The 23568-nt window shown below is 29.3% G+C and overlaps 1 protein-coding gene across 3 annotated transcripts in view; it reads left to right on the forward strand.

The window, feature by feature from the left end:
- Positions 1 to 999: 999 nt before the first annotated feature.
- DOCK7_3 (Dedicator of cytokinesis protein 7) overlaps positions 1000 to 23568 on the forward strand; it is a gene marked incomplete at its 5' end in the record, with an annotated part of 45785 nt that continues 23216 nt past the window's right edge. The window contains 5 exons of one of the 3 annotated variants that reach the window (XM_051216028.1): positions 1000 to 1333; positions 5880 to 6097; positions 13649 to 13771; positions 18378 to 18516; positions 20070 to 20210. In XM_051216028.1, the coding sequence (XP_051066575.1) occupies positions 1219 to 1333; positions 5880 to 6097; positions 13649 to 13771; positions 18378 to 18516; positions 20070 to 20210 (736 nt within the window). Of the gene's footprint in view, positions 1334 to 5825; positions 6098 to 13648; positions 13772 to 18377; positions 18517 to 20069; positions 20211 to 23568 lie in introns of those variants that run through there. The other 2 variants (XM_035729837.2, XM_051216026.1) reach the window with 2 other exon arrangements.

Raw genomic sequence — 23568 nt, forward strand, 5'->3', positions numbered from 1 at the left:
AATATCTCTTGGAGGCTATCACTAGTGAGTATATGATGATTATAATCAGAGAGGTGTTTTGTGGATATTATAGTAATCTAATAGTTGAATTCATGAGTCAATGCTTTCACGTTTTCCATGGTGGTCTAGCTTCAATTGACTCATGAGTTCAATCAGTGAAATTTCTAATATCTTCACAAAACCCCTTCTGATAATAAATGATTTAAGCAAGTAAAAGTAACTTTAATTAAATTTACTCTGAAAAACAAACAAACATTATTAGTATAAGTTTTCTAAGAAATTACTAATTAAACTACTTCAGTAGTAAATTCATCAATAGATTTATGTGTATATGAAAAGAGGATTTCAATCAAACACTTTTATGCTGATTTTATCTTTAGACAATCAATTTTGAGTTAACTGTTTTACTTTATCTACTTTAAATTTTTATTACCTTTCATTTAGTGAATTTCCTATTTCATAAAGAGAAAAAATTATACACAAATCACAATAAAACTTTTTATCACTATTTTTCTATACAAAATAGGATGGTGGAAGAACCATTAGTATTCATAAAATATTTTTTATATATATTTTTTTGTTTTGATACCAAGTTTAATACTGTGAATTTATGATTCAGCCTTAGATAATTTGTTGAAAGATTGCTAGGGTTAAAAAAGGTAGTTTATTCACATATCTACATAGATGTGTGTGTACATGTATGTGTGTGTGCGTGTAATATGTTCAATGTGCTATGAAATTACTGGTTAAATAAAAGTTAATCTATTTGTGTTTTAGTGTGCAAAATTATGGTAAACTAAACCGTTGTTATTAGTTAGGTTTCATTATGTTTCCTTTTAAAAGTTATCCATCTTCACATATTATTTTGAATGTATGTACTACTATTTTATATATGCATGTGAAATAAAATCAAATACATGGTGACCAATACCATTCTCACTGTACTATTAATCACATTAATAAAATAAATGAGGTGAAAAAGATTATAAATCAGTTTCAAGTGAACAGAAACAATATAATTTTTTTGTCTAAAAACACACGGTAGTTACTACTCAAATATATTGGAATGTGAATATACTAACTGAAGTTATGGTATATTAGAAAGTATTTATTGAGTTCAATACAATATTCATTACATATGATTATTAGAATATACAAGAAACATAAATAAATTTCAATTGGATTTTATTAAAAGTTTCTTCAGTGGATCTTGTTTTAATGAAGTCATTACCATATGAATATTATATATTATTAAATATGATTTTATTATTAATTTTGACTGAACTACCATTCATTATTGGTTTAAATGAACATGTTCAGTTGTCAAATACAAGTAAGTTTTAATGAATAATTACAATAATACAATATCACTAAGTATTTAAGTATATAAGGCATGATAGTTTTCTTTACACTCAAACATTTTAGTGAGTTAAAATTATTACTAGAAAATATATCATGAATGATTTCAGTTGCTAACTGATTAACGTTTAGGTTTATTGAAAGCTGTTACATTGATTTATTATATTTTTAATCAGGAAAGCGTTTTATGGATATTATAGGAATATAATAGTTGAATTTTTAAGTCAGTTGAAGCTAGACCACCATGGAAAACGTGAAAGCATTGACTCATGAATTCAACTATTAGATTACTATAATATCCACAAAACACCTCTCTGATTATAATCATCATATACTCACTAGTGATAGCCTCCAAGAGATATTTCCTGAAGTTCTAGTGAGGAGCGGTGACCAGTGGAGTTCAACTGCATCAGTTATGATAGTGAATCACTGAAGACAATGGTGAACAGTGTTTCGATTTCACGGATCAGTTGAAGTTAGATATTAGAACCGTTAGACCTCGGCCGGCTCAGTGGTCTAGAGGTTAAGCGTTCGCGTGGGAGACTGATAGATCCTGGATTCGAAACTCGCTGCGCGGTATCGTTGACGCGCTCTGCTGAGGGGTCTTACAATATGGCGAAACTGCCGTGCAGTGCTTTGAGGTTTTCCATGTTGTTCTAGCTTTAATTGGCTCATGAATTCAACTATTAAGTTATTATATTGTTATAATGTTTTGTGTTTTAATGAAGTTTCTTTTACTAACAAGTAGAGCTTGATCTAAATGGAGCCTAAAATAACTATATATTTAATTTCATCAGATATTACATAAAATGTTCATGAATCTGCACTTAAATCTGGCATATAGACTCATAGTATATACGTTGCACAATGTATAACTTGTATTTTTCAGTACTTAGTATGTTATTTATTACTACAACCATTAGTTGAATAGTTTTTTTCACACTACGTTAGCAGGGTAGATCGAAGTGTGATTTCATAATAAATGTGAATGTTCACTTTATAAAAGAAACAGTGATAAACCTTTTCAACTAGAATTCATAGGAAGTACATCACACTGTTGTTACTCTGCTAGCTCGTGAGTAGTGTACTGGATGCTGTCTCAAAGGTGAATTCCTGAAAATACTTGAATTACTTATGTACTAAATGAAGAAAGCTTACTTGACAAAATCATTTTGTGTTTACTGCACAAAGTAATTTGTAAATACGGAATGTATCAAGTTATTTATAATCTGAAGTTTGAGTTAGTTGGGAAAAATTCGATTTTGATTGATTGTTTCACAATTTTTGAGTCCTGAAAACGTTTATTAAGAATACAATAGCCCATTATCACTAACTAGCAAAGTATATAAAGCATGACAGTTTTCTCTAGTCCCATGCAGTTTAGTGAGTCAATAATCTTAACAAAATATATCATTTGACTTACGGATGATTGCTTAGTATTTAATAGGTTGCTTTTATATTTGCCTAGGACTTGGATACCGAAACAAAGATGTATACTGTTTATTTAAAAATCGGTTACAGTGTTAATGTAATCAGTTTTACTACAAATCTAAACACTTTTCAACTTGATTATGTCTTAAGTTTTTTACATTAATGATAGAGGATATAATTTTTAATTAAGCGGCAAGTTTTAGAATCCAAAACGTAGTAGACCAAAACAAAATGTTGGCGTGATGTAGAGCAATAGATTAGGCAACAAAACGGCTCGGTATATACGAAACGCTAGTGGAAATATTCGGTTTTATAATTTGTATGAATATGATATGAATTAAGAAGAATGTAACTGAAGTGATTTTTTTCAAACAGCCATATATGAGAAAGAATGAAAAACAGAATGCTTGAAATTATTCAAAACTTATTTTTAATATGGTGGCTGTTCAGTAATTATTTTTCAGATTTGAGAACCAAGTTTTCTGTTCTGTACTATGGTATCAGTTGTCAATTTCAGTGAAGTCGACTAATTTTCCATATTCGTTGTTAATTTTCCTTCCACGTAAATTACATATGGTTTCTATATTTCCGACATGGTTTTCTACCTTAAACGTTAGAAGCCTAAATATAATCACGGTGAAACAGTGAATACCGGTCATTTTTTTAAAAGATCTCCATGATAATCGCAAACTTGAAACATATTTTAGAATACCATATTGAGCTTTATTCACTTATCCAAAATTTTAAAATAAAAAAATTTTTTGAATAGTGTGTAATCAACAAAATTGCATAACATTAGATTCAAAAAGTAAATTGTTAATACGTTGTAAATCTTGATAGTTTAATGGAGGTATTACTTGAATATTAACCGAGTGTTTTCATTTTATTAAGTTTCATTCAAAATATTCTACTATAACTGTTATATTATCATTCAGATTTTCGACGAGTTGAAATAATGTTTTTTCCCTCATTTAGAATTTTGAGACTATGTATGCATTTAAATGATCACATTTATGTAAAAAAACTAGATATTTTTGACGTTTTCGCCATTGTTTTCTTACAAATACAAATTCACACAAATACCAAAATATTCTTCAGGGAGAAACTATTGTGTACACATAGTTCCCTTTATTATTTTAAAGAGAGCAAGAACAAAGATTGGTGCAGAATAATATGAATTCATTTTATTTCGTTAGGTTTTTATCAGCTGCTTACAACCTAAAATATTTGAAATTCAACATTATTACAGATATTGACATATTTATACATCAGAGGGTGATGAAGGATGAATATATGTAACATAATGTGGTAAAGATTTCGTTAGAGTTAGTGAGGTCATAAAATTTTGTTTTGAATATATAGAGCTTGGGAGGGAAGGTTCCAGAACATTGAGATAGTGATTAGAACTCATGGAATTAAACGCACATGATTATGTAATCAAGTAACTGAAAATAGATTAATGTTAATAAAGAGATATATGAATTGAAATTGGTCAGTTATGAATGATGTAATTATAAAATTCAGAAAGTTGGAATGACGTGATAAAAATAAATAAAAATAAAAGGGGATAGGGAGAATGTTACTAGGGCAAAGAAAGATTTATTACTGTTTCTTTTCGTATACAAAGATTTGGTTTTAAACGTTTGATTGCTATTGCTTCGGCGAATTTCAAAAGGTTTGAATTTGATTGTTTGTTGATCACCTTGAAGGACTTCAGTATATCAATTTCGTGTCCTGTGTCAAGGAGATGCCTTGCGACAGCGCTGCTAAATGCTTTTAGTCCGTTTGATCTCAAACTCTTCGGAATATGTTCTTTGAATCGAACGTAGGCTCTCCTTTCTGTTCTACCAATGTAACTGCTTTGGCAGTTACTCTAACGAAATCTTTGCTACATTATGTTACATATATTCATCATTCATCGCCCTCTGTTGTATAAGTATGTCAATATCTATAATAACTTTGAATTTCAAATATTTTAGGTTGTAAGCAGCTGATGAGAACCTAATGAAATAAAATGAATTAATATTATTCTGTACTAACCTTTGTTCTTGCTCTCATTAGAAACTATTGGAATTTGATTGAGATCATGAACCAATTGATGTTAGACCACTGTTGGAAACCTGGAAGCAGTGGACGGCTCAGTGATCCAGCAGCTCAAGCGTTCACGCTCGAGACTGGTGGCTCTGGGTTTGAGTCCCTCAAGCGGGGTCGTGGATGCGCACTGTTGAGGAGTCGCACAATAGGACGAAATGGCCGTCCAGTGCTTCCATGTTTTCAACGGTGGTCCAACACCAATTAGTCCATGATCTCAATCAAAAACTTAATAATCTTCGCAACCTCTATACTGATATTGTAATTCGCTTCGCTTCTTCACAACCAACAGTTTTTCTACATTATGCTTATCATGAAGTAGGTATTGATTTTTTGTAGTTTTCTGTACACGCTTTCTCATTATACTTAGTGGTAATAAAACTGAAAATGAACTTACATTTGATATTCTGAGAATCTCAGTACAATTATACTGTGTTGTATGCTATTTATGTTGGCAGACATAAATAGGTTGTTACCAAAATCAGAAGTGAAATGCCTGATAGCAGTCGGTTTAGAAGACCACATTGAAAAGAACGGTAATGTAAACACATAATAATTGTAATAACAACAGAAATGAAGGAACGGTAAAGTTTGTGAGGGACAATTGTTTGATGTGCAAATGAAGTATTTAATGTATGGTTTTCAGATTTTATGAAGACTGTAATTTTGTTTCTAACACTAAATTGGTTCTTCCCACTTGAGTGTTCGTTCACTAAAATACTTATTAAATTAGTGTTTATAAACGTTAATATTCAATAATGGTTAACATTAAGGAATTGTATTTTATGCTGACAGAAAACCAGTAACGCTCTAGGTTCACACTACTGATCAATTAAATATTTATTATAACTGTGGAATATACGACAGTTTAAGAATTGTGATAACTGTGTATTTTATTTATAAATCAATCATTTGTAATTTCACTAGACGTTTTTCACTAATAACTAATGTGCATATTTAAAAGTTACATTTAATTTAATTCTTATGTTTGTTTTTAGTTTTAAACAAAGAATGTGAAAATGATGATCCACTAGGTATGATATCAGGTACAATTGCCGATTGGCAGATTACTTCATCTTCAACTTATCCATCCAGTTTGGTGAAAGGATGTGAAGAAAAAAATGCACGCTTATTTCGAACAAATGGTTTAGCTTGGTGTGCAAAATTTAAATCCTCTTCAGAATGGCTTCAAATTGATTTAGGTGTACAAGCATTAGTAAGTGAATATTTTGTGCAAGAAATGTTTATATGAATTTTGAATGACGAAAATTTGTCTCAGTTAAATTAATTGTTCTCTTTAATTTTAATTAGAAAATTAATTATGTAGATAGTTGATTATCTCAACAACAAAAAAGAGACTACCCATTATTTCTGATGATCGTAGGAATCATAAATTCCTAGCTAGTTTGTGTCCATTACTACATTTCTTTAAACAATCAGGTTTAGTATATCTAACTTAATGCCTACATTCAGAGAGAAAAAAAGTGAAGGTAAAGAAGACATCAAGTAAATATGTGGGATTAATATCAATTCTTTGTTACGTTGTATTAAATTAGACCAAAATAAAGATGTTATTTGGTGTTTAAAGGATTACATTAACACAATTTTAGTATTCATTTAGTTGCAACTATATTTATTTAATTGTGGAGAGTTTATTGAAAAACTTAGTAGGGTAAACTTATTGTAATATTATTATGTGAATGATGTTCGTTTTTCTGTCTTACAGAAAATGATTAACAGTATAGGGGTAGTGGAGATTATTAGGTTTTTGATTGAGATCATGAACTAATTGATGTTAGATCATCGTTGGAAACCTGGAAGCACTGGGCGGCCGTTTCGTCCTATTGTGGAACTCCTCAGCAGTGCACATCCACGATCCCGCTCGCGAGATTCGAACTTGGGGCCTTCACTTTCACTCACGATTGCTTAATCTACTGAACCACTGAACCGGCATCCAGTGGTGCTAGTGTCTAACATGAACCAATCCACGAAATTACACGACCATCTTCTATTGTACTGAGTTAGATATCTGTCTCTACCCGACACAGTTTAGCGTTAGCTTAGCTTAAACTCTTCTAAAATTATCATTAATACCTTTCACTTATAAGCGACTGTAATATGACTAGAAGCAAAACGTCAAAACAGACACTTCTTTATTTGTTTATAAATTAATTTACGATGAATAAACATTTAAAATGTGAAATCTACCAAATCATTATGTTTTCCACAAACAATCATTCTCTGATGATCTATTCAGATTCACATCTTCGAAGCTCATATTTGAAGTTCATAATGTATTAAAATACCGCTCGCCTAGCGAGGTAAATCTATTCGTAACGAATGATTAATAAAATATAATCACATTTAAATCTGTAGTAAATCTAAATGTCTTAACTTGTTTTCAGTGATTCACTATAATAATTGTAACCAACTTTTCTATTCTAAATTGGACCTAGTAAAACATACTATTTTAGTTACGTCAGTGAATATAAATAACAGTTTCAGATGTTTTTGTTTACATTATTTTCTAGTGGTTATTAGATAAACCGTTCGTATCACTGAGTAATACAATTAAAAATAAATAATTTTCCATAGTCTACAAAAACCTCAGGTTACTAAATTATTTAACTAAAAGGCTTGTAGAACTTATTTTAGATGAATGTTGGTTTGTGTCACCGGTGATATCAAACCATGATCCATGGTAAAATGAAAAAAGCATTGATTACGTTTTTTATTTTAATATGGGACTTGATCACTTATCGATAAATATGGGCTGAAGACAAGGAGCGAATGGGTTACTATCACACGATTAACTCTAAACTTAGTGATTTCGTTCACATTTTTAATTTAAAAAAACTAATACAGAGAGGTTCTATCTTAGGCTACAGGATTCGATGTTTTGGGTATTACTCTACTTGAATGAAACAATTATTTAGTCCTATATAGTTTTGAACACCTTTCGGCTGCTTTTATACCGTTTGTTCATTAGATTATTTACTCTGTTTTAGAGTTTAGGACTATTTCCCTTCTTATCCGTGGTAAACTACTATAAAGTGTGTATTAATATAGCTCTAAAAATTTATTTCGATATCACTTTAATTTTAAACTAAAATACCTTCACTTTACCTATAAGATTTTGTCGCTACTTCAGTTAACGCTCTCTGAACTTCAATGTCAGATTAACGGATATCAGATCACTTATTCAGATCTTCGCTAAAACGTTATTATCTTTACAGTCAGCGAAGTGAGATTAAGCATTGGAAGATGGTAAATAACATCTTCAACAGACTTTGATCCGGTAGTCTAAGAGTACAGAAATGTACACGATACCTATAATTTATGGTTTTTAAACAAACAAGCAGTCTTTGATATGCACAACAAGGACGAAGTGACTTTTCAAGTGATGCTTGATATCCATTGTTCTCCAGCCGACATCATTCACTGACAAACGGATCTCAATAGATCACAGAAATTAAATCGATAAATTATCTTTGCAAGGAGAAGTGTTAAACACTTCCTGTGTAAGTCACCTATTCAACGAACTTCCATGATCACCGAAAAAACAGAACAGGTTGTGAAAATCGCTTGTATAATGGTTTGGCCATCACACTCCTACTAAATAATAAACGTTTTTTGGAATGCACTGACCGATCATGCCCACTGGCTCTTTCAATAATTCACTTATAATTTATAAAAATCATGTCAAGTATTACTGTATGCTATCATAATGTGAAAATTTTTATGCACAGAACTTAAATTTATTGTCAGGTATAGTAAAATCTATTAAACTGTACACTTTCAGTGTGCACCTTCATAACAATCTCCTATTTTTCAGTATCTCAGATTTATTCAGCAATAAATACGTAGACGGAGGCCCTCATTTTTTATTACGTTTACCAGTGCCATTATTCAAGAAATTTTTCTAGAAATCCGGTAGTTTTTTATATATAATCATGAACATAATTATTTTCAAATATCATTTATTTTATATTATTATTTTATATTTCACCTGGATTGTGTGCCAGATATGGTCTGAGAGTGTTCCATATTCACATATATTTGAATAATCGAAACTATGATAAAGAATGGTTAACAGTAACAGTCTCGGAATTAAAGTTTTAATGAAACACGATCCCAAATATTAGATTTATTTGAAAAATTATGTTTCTAAAAAAACCAAATGGGAAATTACAGGGGAAATAGCTGATACTACTACTACTAATTGGTGTTGAATTTTACAAAATAACCCCAATAATTATCTGCTCATATCCTTTAAATATTTCTAATATAGTTTTTAAATCTTATCACCTACAGAAAGGAAATCAACCAATGTAGTATTGTTCACTATTGCAAAAAATACGACATAATCATTATACATAAGAAGATATCAAATTGAAAACTTATTTTTACGACTTATTTTATCTCACTTTCCTTTTTTTTTCTAAAGTTTTTTTCTCGTCTTTTTTATTTCACAAAGTGCAAATCAATTAACTGAACCACTATTTCACTATGCTACCGGTTAAGAATTAAATAATGAACTAAAAAAAACTATTATTACTATCGTGACTATTCTACATTTAAACAATATGAAACCTATTTTTTTATTTCTTTTTAATTTCCATTCAAAAATATGAATTTACTCTAAAGTCATTAATTAAACTTCACTCTTATTTAATAAACGTCAGTTGAATTCTAAACAACAGCAACAAAAGTGAATATTTTATTAAAAATATTTCTGTATTACCAAAAAACTATCATAGTAACTTGATCTCATTTATGGATCTGTATAATTGAAGATCATTATTTGAATAGTTTTCTCCGTTGTTGTTTAGTTTTTTGTTTTTGTTTTTCACAAAAGACATATGTGATCAGATTTTTACCCGTTTATTATTACTGTTATCATTATTTTTTTCCATGACTATTAGTAGTAACTTTCATGTTTAATCATTTCATGTTAAAATGTTAATTGCTCTAGATGTTATTACTTTAGAAACAATTTTGTTAATGTAGTTTTAAAACAAAAAAAAGAAGAGAAAAAAGAAAAAGAAAGAAAACTTAGATAAGATTAATTCTCCATGTATTTTAAAATATGGCAAATCATTTTATTTTACTGAAAAATAAAAAAAATAAAATAACACAATCTATAATATTAGATAACTTTTATCTTGGCAAAATACACTATTACAATGTTATGTTGATTGACTAAAAGTTCATTCATGCATAATAATAAAATGTTCTTTTTTATTGATCGGTGAAATGGATAATACATGTCTAATATTCTATTTATTATTATTACAAGTTACATTTCTTTTTGTTACTTCATAAATATATTTGGAAAAAAAAATTAATGTCTTTTACTACCGTATAAATGTAACACATATATCATGTAATGTAAATTTTATAAAAAGCCGACAGTATAATGCATTTAATTTGAAATTATCACAGTTTATCAGTTGACTGACTGAATAACGAGTAAAGTTTTGTTATTCAAACAATATGTATAGTGGATATAAATTGGTAAGCATATCCATAATCAAATTCATAACAAAGAAAATAAAGTTTTAACGAATAAAACTATAATATTAGACACATATCTGAATGAACTTCCACCATAGTGTATACTTAAAAACAAGTCTATTATATTCAGTGCATTGTATCAACAAAGCTTGATACTTTAACTATAAAGAAAGTTGAATAGATCAAGAACATACATTGCTAAAATTCAATACTTTTTCTTGCAATCAATGTGTATAATGTCTCTTGGTAAAAGAATTCGTTTAGAATCATGTTAAATAAAATTACTCATTCATACTAAAAACATCAAATTTCTACACAGCTCTTCACATGCATACATATACATTAAGATGTCACTCATAGAATCGTTTTAGATTTTAATTACGTATCAATATGGTCAAATCTGTTCTTATGTATCATGTTTGTAGTTCACCTATTATATTACTAAAACTAGCAATGACTCGAAAAAGATTATAGGTTCTTTAGATGGGAAGCATATTCTGGGTCTAGAAACTCCAACTATTCAGTTTTAATTCATTCCGATATTACAAATATGTTTTTATTTATTATTATTTTGTTTTCATCTGATTAACAAGAATTTACGTTCATATTTAAAATTATAATCTGAGCAAAACTTTTAATGTGTCATTTTCATTTAAAATATTCGTTTAATTGAAGGTATCATCATTGTTTGATCAGTATCAAACTGTTTGAATTGAGTAAGATACATAAGTTACGATTTAACAAAGAAAACCTTTTGATATGTAGTAGGGATCACAATATTAAGAGGTCTCAAACTAATGCTGTCCTATACGTAATTTGCTGCTAATTTTTGTAAATAAGACTGGAATAACGTGCCACCGCTAAAATTTACTTCTGAAACCTAAAAGTTCATTAATATCAGGTTCATCTGACCTCTATGATCTATTATGTATTTACTAGAATTTATCACAAATCCACATTTATTGCCTAAATAACATAAATTCATCTTGATTTACAGGTTATACTTTTTAACTAAGATCAAAACGATTTTTAATTGTATTACCTTTGTTAAATGAAGTTGAAGCGAATTGTGATTAGATAAACTCTCAAGTTTTTGATAGAGTTTTGTTCTCTGAGCTGAATGGTTTGGTCGTGGAGCTTTCATCGTTCTTCTGAACGACGTATACATACGGGGAAATTCTGAAGTTTGTGCTGATGACGTCGTTCAGAAGAACGACGAAAGCTCCACGACCAAACCATCCAGCTCAGAGAACAAACTTCCATCAAAATCATCCACCTGAGCTACAAATCTCTACCATCTCACTCTCAAGTTTTATTTTGTTACTGACTACATATAAATACATTAGATTATAAGTAATTACACCAGTCAGTCAGCTTAGTCGTTCACTTAAAGACACTGTTGAATAATCATAAATATGTACCGTTTTTGAAAGACTAAAGTATGTAAAACACTAACTTTATTAGTTAGGAGTAACTTGAAGTTGCTTCTCTGAAACTATAGATGCATCAGTGTGAACAATACGCAAAGTGATTTGATTTATACGGTAGTTAATAAGGTTAAAGTGTTTTTCAAATAATCAGCAAACTTAATTTACTTATTATAAACAAAAATGCGAACCACTAAATATTTAGTTACTTTCTAACAAGTTTGTGCTCACTTTTAACAAATATTCATTTTCTAATGTGCAGGAAATTAATAAAACAAATGATGCAAAGTTATCAATGTGACATTCCTTATTTGTCAGCTGTTTGGGCTCCTACTTATATTGGAAATATATATTATTATTGTTCCATTGAAGAATGTGCACAATTTGCTATATATAGAATATCAAATAAAACGATGTAATTATCAGATGTGTGGTTTAGTTATGTAAACGAAATAAACTATAATAGAAAAATGAATAGTTAACAATGTTGTAGTGTAATTACAGAAAACGTAGTCGATAAGAAACAAATCACTATTCATAAAACAGCAGACGATTTAAACGTATTATCATGTTATCATGAATGTAAAATGAGAATATTATGTCATATAAGATCCATTAATGGTATTTGTAGTTTGAATTCCTACTGATAAACTACAATTAGAGTTACTTAACTAACCCAGAAAGTTGAATTAACTCTTCAATGAGTCAGGTAGCTATTTTATAGATCATTATACCTCATCAATTATAAAAATAGATTGATATCTAAATTTATCCACATATATATTTGATTTGACTAATATCTGTTGACTTTGAAACAACGCATACATCTGTTTTCATTTCAGTACTAATAAACAGATGATATAAAAATATCAATCCATGAAACTATATTTTATGGACGACCTTTAAGCGACGCTAAAGTGACCATGAGAATGTCTACCAATTAACTAGGACTAAATGACGATGATAAAGCAGTGTGAGGAATTAGAATTGACAGTAAATGATTAGGGTGAGGGTTGAGATTTAAAGTTTTCATCACGAAATGCCAAAACGCTATTTAACCAAATGGATGGATGAATTTCGAGCCAACCCTTTAAAATATTAGCAGCTGAATTTCAGTTGCTGTGGCTTTGTGGATTCAGTGTACAAAATTACAAACTTTGGTATGTTGTGAAGTAGATTCACTAGTTTTCCTGTTAATATGACTATCATTAGAGAATAATCGAGAAACTGTTATTCTATCAATTTACCATGAAATTCTGTTAAGGCTAAATCATGAAATCAAGTCCAGATTAATTCCAGGATATCATATCAAAATCACTAGAATTTTGTTCGGAAATCATAATAAGTAACTAACTAACAAAATTTTGCAATAATGGTAAGGTACCTTATTCAAATTTATTGACAAGACATTTGAAGAGGTCTGCTGTAAATTCTAAACCCAAATCTGAAATTTTTTTTCTGAACCAACATTTAACCATAGAGTGAAATAAATGTCTGGTGTTAGTAACGCCGGTAAATAACCTTGCCTCGAAATAATAGATGCTAATATAAACTAAGAAAACTTGGTTTAATATAATTCTACTAAGTAACGTTTATTTTCAGTATACTGGATAATATAGATGAAAACAAGTAAGTCAACCAGATACAATTCTTTCAACCATGAGTTACAAATTGATTAGTTTACTGTTACTTATGATAGTAATTTTCAAACTATATTTTCCACGCCATGGCTGATCTACCAATTTATCATTTAACATCGTTTTTTCCAAACGACAGAGGAACTGATAAAATAACTTCCATTTGCTATACATTAAATTTTAAAGGTAACAGGCATCATGACTCAGGGTCGGGGTGATGGTTCAGAATGGGTAACTTCATTTATGGTATCCTACAGTGATGATGCTATGCACTGGAAGTTTGTCACTGACCAATATGCCAATCAAAAAGTAAGTTACTTACCAGTTTTTCTTATATATATTTATTGAGTAATGTTTTTGTCCTGATGATGTATAATAATCTAACATGATCCTTTCTTGAATACTCACTCAGAAATGTACTTATTAGTAAAATAACAACCTTATAAATTGATCAGATAAACGCGCTACACTTGATGACTGAACATTTCTTAAAATTAGTACTAGTGGGATCAAGTACTTGCCCCATGATATAAATTTATTTATTCACGGAGATCTTAAAATACATTTGCGTCAATTATGAGCTAACACTATGCTTGCGTAAGAGAGAACAATATTTATTTAAAATACATATATTCTTAGTGATAACTGTTATCAATAATTTTTTTAGATAAAGTTAAGGTGATAGTCAGGATTTTAACCGTCAGTTAGTTAGAGTAACTGTGTTTAAAGATAATTCTCTACGCTATTACATTGTGCGATAAATAGCATTTAGGAATCATTTTTTGTTCATTTCCACCCATGAACTTATATTAAACCTTATGTTGAAAGATAGGTAAATTAAAAAATAAGGTAATAGATGTCAGTTTCGAAGCATACATTTTCTATACACCTGTAATGATCTTTTGACGTTTTTTCACGGCCGTAGTTCAACCTGTGTTCGGAATTATTCATTTTAAGTTTCTATCCGTTTTATAACGTTCTTTCTTTGTTTAAAACATTTTCCTTATAAACGGTTTTATAGATAGCATCACTGAAAGTGATTATCAGTATACCCAGTATCAGTTATGTAACATGATGTTAATACAATTAGTGCATACTACTAATTTTAATAAGTTTACAAGTAGCTAATATAAAACCATGAAACTTATTGAATACTAATTAATGTGTTATTCATGCCTTATTTAAATAAGCAAAACATTTTAGAATGACTCTTACACCATAGAAAACAGAATAAATATTTATCTACTTGTAGTTCAATCCATTACCATGTAATAAATATTTATTAAACAGAACCAAATAGGTTTTACATGAATTTTCAACAACCATAGGTAATATCATTCGGCGCCATGTTTTTTTCGCTATAGTAATTTATGTTTTTTTTTTCCAGCCAATTCTCTTATAAATGTCCATTTCATCTAGCTATACAATAGTTATGAAGTATTTTGTAAAGAAAGCATTTAATCATTTAGGATAACATAACACTGTACAATGAAATCATTTTATTATTTAAATAGATATTATTGTTACTACTGTTGTTGAAATGAGAATAAAGTATTAGACGAGGAAATAATAATTTTCTAACAAGTCATTATTATAGATTTTTACTGAAACATATGTTTTACTGAAATCAATCGTCAAAACATAACACTCGAATTTATACATATATATACATCTGGAATAGTTAGTTATATCTCAAATGTTTCTCGTTATATTTAAAGTGACGTAGTATAACACTGTCCTACATTTAAACAGAGTGTTGGAGATTATATATATATATATATATATATATATATATATATATATATATAATTAAGGTTGTATTTTTGTGTTAAATAGCTTGTTTTTTTGTATTTTGGTTTATGACTTCTTTTTGTTTGTATTTTGATTCTTTATTACAACTAAGATGACTTTTTTGAAAAATTTTTCGTTCATCTCCATAGTTAATTATCATTGAAATTGTTGTCTGTAGATGTGATAGATTCGACTATTCTAATACCTACTATTACAATACATTGAGTTTTCGTTTGCATGTCTAAATAAAAATATAAAAATAACATTACACAAATGAAACTATCTGTTTGAAACTGGTCATATATATATATATATATGCATATATATATGTATATATATATATATGTGGGGACATAAGAGTCAAATAAATAAATTGGGAACAATAAGGGAATACAATATTTTAGTACCATGTTTTTAATGCCCACTAATATTAGTCGATTAAAAACGTAGAAATTTATCTGGTTTTTATAATAAATCCAGTTTAAAAATTAATGTTTGTCAGGATCAAACCACTGGAATCATTTGTATTCAACTATCCGTCGAGGTTTTGCCCATTCATACTAAATTCATTAAATAGAATAGTTAAAAGAAAAACTTCACAAGTTACGTTAGAATATTATGACGTCTTAGTGACGATGATTTTTTAAAATTTTAAACGAGTAACTTTTATCCTCAGTCGACAAAGTAGTAAAACAATGTGAAAAAACCTATTCCAAAAATTATCCTTCTTTTGTTCTGAGCATATATTGAATACCTCATTTCAGTAATCTAAGTGTTTGATTTCTGTCAAGGAATCAATAACTTATTATGCTAACTACGTTCATTGACTACATATAAACCAGCGACCTTTCCCAAACATCTGGGCTACCTGTTCCTGCCATCTAGATGTTTCAAGAAGGTATCTATTTTTGTTTGTTCTAATACATTATTATGACTGTTAATCACATAATCTATTCAGGTGCGTTTCTGAAAAGTGTACAATAGTTCGTTGTACAAGTTACAAAAGGTCATCGCTGCTGGCAATATGCAGCGCAAAGAATGTACATTATTTAGTTTTCAATTGACTGGACTGATAACTTCTAACTGGCGATCACTCAATACTTATCGTCAGGATAGACAAAGAAATAAGAAATGGAAACTTGTTAATTTGCTTTGTGTCGAGAATTCTATATTGTATCAAAAATATAATATTGAATAAAGCCAACGATAATAAGCATCAAGTAAAAAGATTTTACTTGTATATGCTTATTTTCCTTTTTGTGGCCAGAATTTCAACGACTGCTTTACTGTAGTACACAAGTGTAGCATTATATATATATAGTATTTAGCATATTTTATTTTCACCCTAAATATATTTATAATGATAAACGAAAACTACAAGTGTGGGGAAATGTTGGGGACGTTAGATTCCCAGAAATCACTTGAAAAAGGACCTAAGTTTGTAATTTTATTTAAAAAATTTGAACTTCTTTGTTTTCGCGCCAAAGGCGCTCTTGTCACCTTCATGTCGTATTTCCCACTGGGAAATATTTTAAATGCTATTGGTCCGTTACGTCTTTCATTATGCTATTTGGTAACTCTGCACAAGGACGACTTTGTACTGTATATATACGTTTTGAGTTGTGTTTGTTGTGATCGCTTGTATCTGGCTGTTTGTGGAATATACTTCCCCATTCCATGCTTGGACTTCTCCCTCTAGTTAGTGGGGCTGGGACGCATCAGTAGCTAGCTTACTGGTCTTTGGCCGTCGAGTCTTGTTTCTCGTTCGCAGATTAAGTGAACTCATGGTAGCTTCAACTATAGCAGGAAACGAAAGTAATCATGTAATACAAGCAAATGAAATCTACCAATTTATTTTTCCTATAAATGCATACATATTAATATGAACTTTGAAGTAGGTCACTTCACATCTCGAATGAGTTCTTTTAGACCTTACATATTGGATTATATACTGTTAATTCAATTCCTTGAAAAGATTTACATAGAGCTTTTGAACTCCACTGGTCATTGCTTCTCACTAGAACTTCAGGAAATATCTCCTGGAGGCTGTCACTAGTGAGCATATGATGATTATAACCAGAGAGTGGTTTTGTGGATATTATAGTAATTTAATGGTTGATTTCGTGATAACGATAAGTCCTGGGTTCGAATCCCTCGGGAGATTCATGTGTGTTCACTGCTGAGGAGTCCCATACTAGGATGAAACGGCCGTCCAGTGCTCCCAGTTTCTCCATGGTGGTCTAGATTCAGTTGACTCACGAATTCAACTGTTAAATAAATTTTAACTAAATTATGTGTCCCGTATTTCTAAATGTATAGTTTAATATATTCTGGTTATAATAATCAGATGTTGATTTAATACTGATATGAATAATCTCAGTTTCATTTAGTTTCCTTCATAGTTTTGAAGTGACACATCTATTGTTTTTATGCCCGTTATTGTGAATGATCTGATCTCATCAGTAAAATTATTTATCACTCTTTATGCATCAATTTTCATCACCGACGGCTACATATGAGTTCATATTAGGACAATAAAATAGGCTGGATAAGTATTCACTTTAGCATTGATTAATTTACTAAACTGTTAAACATTTAAACAAATCACTTTTACATTTTAGTTTTAGAATTCAGTTTGCCATATGATAAATTTCATCATTTCTTCTCATAACTGTTATGAAATGTGGGCGAATATAAGCCAAAACAAAATGGATCCGAATTGAAGACTAGTAACTTGCTTCAGATCATATATATAAAGTACAACTGGATAAATCTCATAGTTCCTGTTCAGAAAGAAATTTTAATGACCAAATTAATGATCTAAATTCTACAGTTCATGAAACACTCTGTAACTAGACATGTATACAAAAATCTTTTCAGATAGAGTTAATGATTGTCGCATAAATATCTTACTTCTATTTTGCTATCCATCCAGAATTTTCACAGTTTACATCAGACTTTGATCTTAGACTACAACTGAAAATTTGAAAGAACTAGGTGGGCGTTATGTCCTAGGATTTTTAACAGATTGCTTTATTTGGTGCCAGTTCAAGCTTGTGATTTGTCTCGAATAAACGTTTTTCTCTTAATTAACTGAGACTTTACTTCACGTGATTTTTTCTAGATTTTTGAAGGAAATTCAGACTCCTACTCAGTAAAACATAATTATTTTGATGAACCAATTCGAGCGAGATATGTTAAAATTCATACATACACATGGCATAATCATCCTAGTCTTCGAGTTGAACTAGTTGGCTGTCAGTGTAAGTGAATAATTTGAGTTTTATTATTATTATTATTATTATTACATGATTACATAAATCAACAACTGATTGTTATTCAGTCTTTCAACCATACTTTTCAATCTCGTTACGAGTTGTGTAACAAAATAATATAAATATAGTTGACTATGGAATTTTGTTCATAAATGGTTCGTAGTAATCGCCGAATTCATTAATATACACTGACATTCACAAATAAATTTATTAACGCACAAATAGGAATTATAGAATCAGTAAAGCAGCAAAGTAAAAAGAAATTATTAATAAAATGAAAAGGTGGCATTTAAATCAGACGGTTACAATATTATTTATTACATAACCTCGTTGACTGCATTTTTAATATGATATTGATTCATAGAATCTATTGAACACTTTGAAGGTATTGGTGCAAATTCATTACGATAACTTTAACTTCTTAGTTGGCTTTAAATATAAATGCCACGATATAATGAACAGTGTTTAATAGTTATCAAGAAGAACGTATCCATCATATGAACATTTAAGTGTGAATTTTTCCATTCATCGTTCATTTTATATACACAGTGAAAACGCCTGTCAAGCAGAACTTCAAAAATACTGTCTTTTCCTAAGCAGAGAAAAATCACCAATAACGTAAGCACTCCTAAAGACATTACAAAGTGTATTTTATTAAATCTATTGATTACTACAATGTTACCAGCTTAGAATTTATGACAATTACTTTGTCATAAACCCAATAATAATTTCTAAAGGTCACTCAATTATCCTTAAACTAAATAATTATGTTTCCGCATATTTTATCGCACGTTCCCCTCATCATTTAAATATGACTTTCTGTCTTTTTTCATTAGTTTTTCTGTCAAATCATAAAACCGTGTATGGTATATTTTAGAATTTTTGACTCATCAATGTTGAGTAATTAGTTATTATCCTAATAACCACGTGCTGAGTGACTATTATATTACATTACTAACTAATACAAAATATGGTTGCATGATGTAAAAATTAAATCATGTTAACCATACTGTTAAGATATTGAATTATACTTCATCCTTATCTAATTGCATGAAGTTAATTATGGATTTTACCACAATTCAATTTTGCTAGAACAATGGTGATTAATTTTCGTGGTTGTAGTTAAAACAATAGTTTTGAAGATATAAACTTACTTCTAAAATTCTTTTGTAACTAACTGCAATTTCTAAGCGAACAAGGTGAATAACCTCAAATCTTGACGTAAAGACAGAGGTTTTATTCTCACATGTTAGGCTTAATAACATTCAGGAATTATTACTTATAATCAATACAGTATGTCTGACAATAGATCTACCATCTCAGAATGTGGGAACATGAACATCATTTATACGTTGGCTAGTGTTAGTCATCCCCATCCATAAAATGAAGTTTTCTAAAGACTAAAATAAGTTCATGATTTCAATTTCGAAAGTTGTGTGAAATGAGATTGAGAAACAAATATTTCAAATGAAATATTAATTAAAAATTCCTTAAAATCCATTTTAATCTTTATGTTTATTGTTTATACTTTGTTACTTAAGCATGTAAACAACTTATTGGTATACCTCCTTATGCAAGATTCGCTGCTTCAAGTTCTCGTGGCAAACGCTCACAACGTTCTTGTACTCCAGAATATGGTCATTATCTAAGTAATAAAGCATGGTGTGCTCAGCGTCAAGATGGTAAGTGAAATAAACTGTTTACTTCGAAATAATCCACTGTTTTTTAATATAATTACTTACGCCTGTTACTCGTAATGAAGGAGCATGGGCCGCTCACAAACATTCTCCATCCAACTCTATTCTGTGTTATCCATCTCAGTTGTTTCCAGTTTTTATTGATCTTTTTCACGTCTGCTTCCAATCCCCGATGTAGTCGTCGAGATCTAACTATTCAATATATTTTGCTGAATCCATATTTTAAATTTAATTCGATTTACAATTAACAATAGGGTTTATTGGTCGATCTATTTGCAAAACTGATATGCAATGTATGTTTAAAAAAAACGCATGTGTTACTATTCTACAACAACTGAACTACATTAAAATGGTTTATAATTGGTTTCTTCTTTCATAGAAATTATCCTGGAGTGATGGAATGATATCTAAGAAGCAATGGTGATGACAGTTTCTCTTAACCTAACATAAAGGATTATGCACCTTTTTCACAAACAGATAATAAGAGAATCGTTGTAAACTCTTATATATTTTCCAGGGATACTGAAAATGTTTTTATAAAATAGACAACTTTATCTATAATAATATGAATTTATTAGCCCAATGCTAAAAGTATACAAACGATAAGCCGATCATTTAGTCGGTTTTTTATTTTGTAAGTTAAATAGTGGTAACTTTTTTTAATAAGTTTATGAAACAGTCGAATTTTTAGACAGACTTTTGTTTACTAAGTGAATGTTTGTTTTTTTCCGTTTGAATGTTCTCACATGAACAATATACTCAGTCAGTTATCAAGTTTTATTACCTTTGTTCAAGCATAGACATATTTGTAAGAAATATAACTAAGTAATCATGAGTCAGCTTATTATGTGACGAATGTTTAATAAACCAAATATTTGTTTTCCAGTCATTGAAATTATTGTATCTAACTAGGGTTTACTAATCTAACATTCAATAACCTTATAAAAACGAATAATCTTATAATGTATCAGATTAGAATTATTGGTCAAAATCAAGTTCTTAACTTTAATATTTGGAGCCTGGATAAGTGGATATTGAGAACCAATCAATGGAAGGTAATGTGCAATAATTATGAATAATGACGTTATATAGCAATTATATTACATAATACTATTACAAAGTTAAATAAATACGTCCTTTATCACAATATCAATGTTCAGAATTTGTTAACCACAGTAAACTGACCTATACGTTTTTATATCCTTTTGTCTATCAAGAATATTGACAACAAAAAGCTGTAAGATAATATATTATATATTACTGGTAATCAATAAGTAAACAATAAGCTGATATAAAATGTTGCTTTAACAAAAGTCATTAACTTGAACTATTGTTTTTTCTAAAAATAATGTCATTCATACTTTACGCTTTAGTATCTTCATAGATATTCTAAAGTGAGATTGACATTCTATAGTGGGAATATTTATTGATTTTTATATTTATTGGTTTCTTTAGTATTCCATTTCAATTATGTTATTTATCAATCTTTTTATTTCGATTGCATAATGATAAAATCAAATGATTTATGGATTCATTCTGTTTAATAATAACATATTAAAACAGTTAAGGTTCAATAATCAATAACCATCCAGCTCAGAGAACAAAACTCCACCAAAAAGGTTCAATAATGTTTTTCTTTCAATAGTTTATTATATATTTCTGAATTAATCTATAATAAGATTTATAACCATAGCTAACAAATTACAAATTGCATAATATTTTTCTTAGGAGAGATTACAAACAAACTCAGTTTTGTGGTATTGTATAAAAGTGTAAAAAGGCGTATACTAAGGTTTATTGAAGCCTTAGCCATACGAAAATTCAGACCCCCTTTGTGTGTTTAAAAACAGTTTGTTCTTACCTTAAACCTACCCTGGTAATATTGACTTATTATCCAGAGTGATTAGGTTTCAAATTGCGTTCACATTATTATTATTACTCTTATGATTATCCTTATCTCCTCTTACCCCGTTTCTAGTCTAGTTGACCTTTTATTTTTATATATAAATGCTCTTAAGAAGTATATGTGTGATTAGATTGTTCGAAATGTATTGCGCTAATATATCACATAGTTCTGATAATCTTCGTCTTCCAATTACATTATCGGAATTTATCAAAGGGACTAATTGTTTTAAAATACCATCGATTTCAGAAATTTCAAGCGAAATTGTAGTTTTGCATTTTTTCAAAAAAAACTATGATTAAAGAAATCCAAAACTTTCTAACAGTTAGAGAGGGTGGTTTTGTAGACGAAACGGCTGTTCAGTGCTTTTAGGTTTTCTATGGTGGTCTAACTTCAATTGACTCATGAATTGAACTATTAAATTTCCAATAATTAATGAGTATCCTGTTCCTATTGAGGCCTAAAAATATATAATAATCAAATATATACCGTTTTTAATCCTAAAATTTTATAATGCTTTGTTTTAGGTAGTATTACTCATTCAGTAGAACTTTGTTCATTCATTAAACATTCAATGAGGTAAAAAAATGTCTAGTTCAGTGATCAAATTGTTAAATTATCACCGTTTCACAATTCAGCTTGTATCATTGATATTTTCTGTAGAGACAATTAACATTTTAGACAGATTTTGAGAATTCCTGATTAGTCCACATATCATGATTATTGAAAATTTACCATTTTCTTCATAGTTAAAAATTGGCGTCTAATTTATTTCAAATATTTGAAATTGAAAAAATATTTCCATAAAATCCATTTACACTATTGAAGATTTGATTTCAACATATTTATTTAAATGATATCAGTTTTGTAATATCTTCCATTCTTATTCGAACAGTTTACTTTCGAATCAAAGCCTTAGTAAATAACTTTTATTTCTAAAGAAATTTTTTGTGGGAACAAATTAACAAATAATTGCTGTTACGGAAGAAATGTTTATCATTACTTGATGGCAGAAGATTCTCTGGTTAATTAGGTCCAGCACCATATATAGGGCTAAAATCAACACCTTAAATTTCTTTTTGAAGGATAAAGTCACAAGACCTCTTCAATAACTCATACAGTTGTCAAATAGCATTACAAAACAATAGATAACTCTATAATGAATACATAACAATTATTTCATACAATTTTTTCCATTGAAAAATATTATTAAGGTACAAACAATAAGCTTATTAGGATGAAATGAGTTACGTTTAACTCGTGGATATTTTTTGGCCGTTTACAGACTAGAAACAGGAGTAAAAAATATACATAGCCACTTTACATACTTACATCTTAATAATGAAGACTGTTAGAATGATGACAAAAGTTATGGGAGAATTATTAAGTGGTATAGTGGCTACCTATTTATCTAAAACATGAAGAACAAGTGTAACGGCA

The sequence above is a fragment of the Schistosoma haematobium genome, chromosome 4 (genome assembly GCF_000699445.3).
Source record: "Schistosoma haematobium chromosome 4, whole genome shotgun sequence".
Taxonomy (NCBI): Eukaryota; Metazoa; Platyhelminthes; class Trematoda; order Strigeidida; family Schistosomatidae; genus Schistosoma; species Schistosoma haematobium.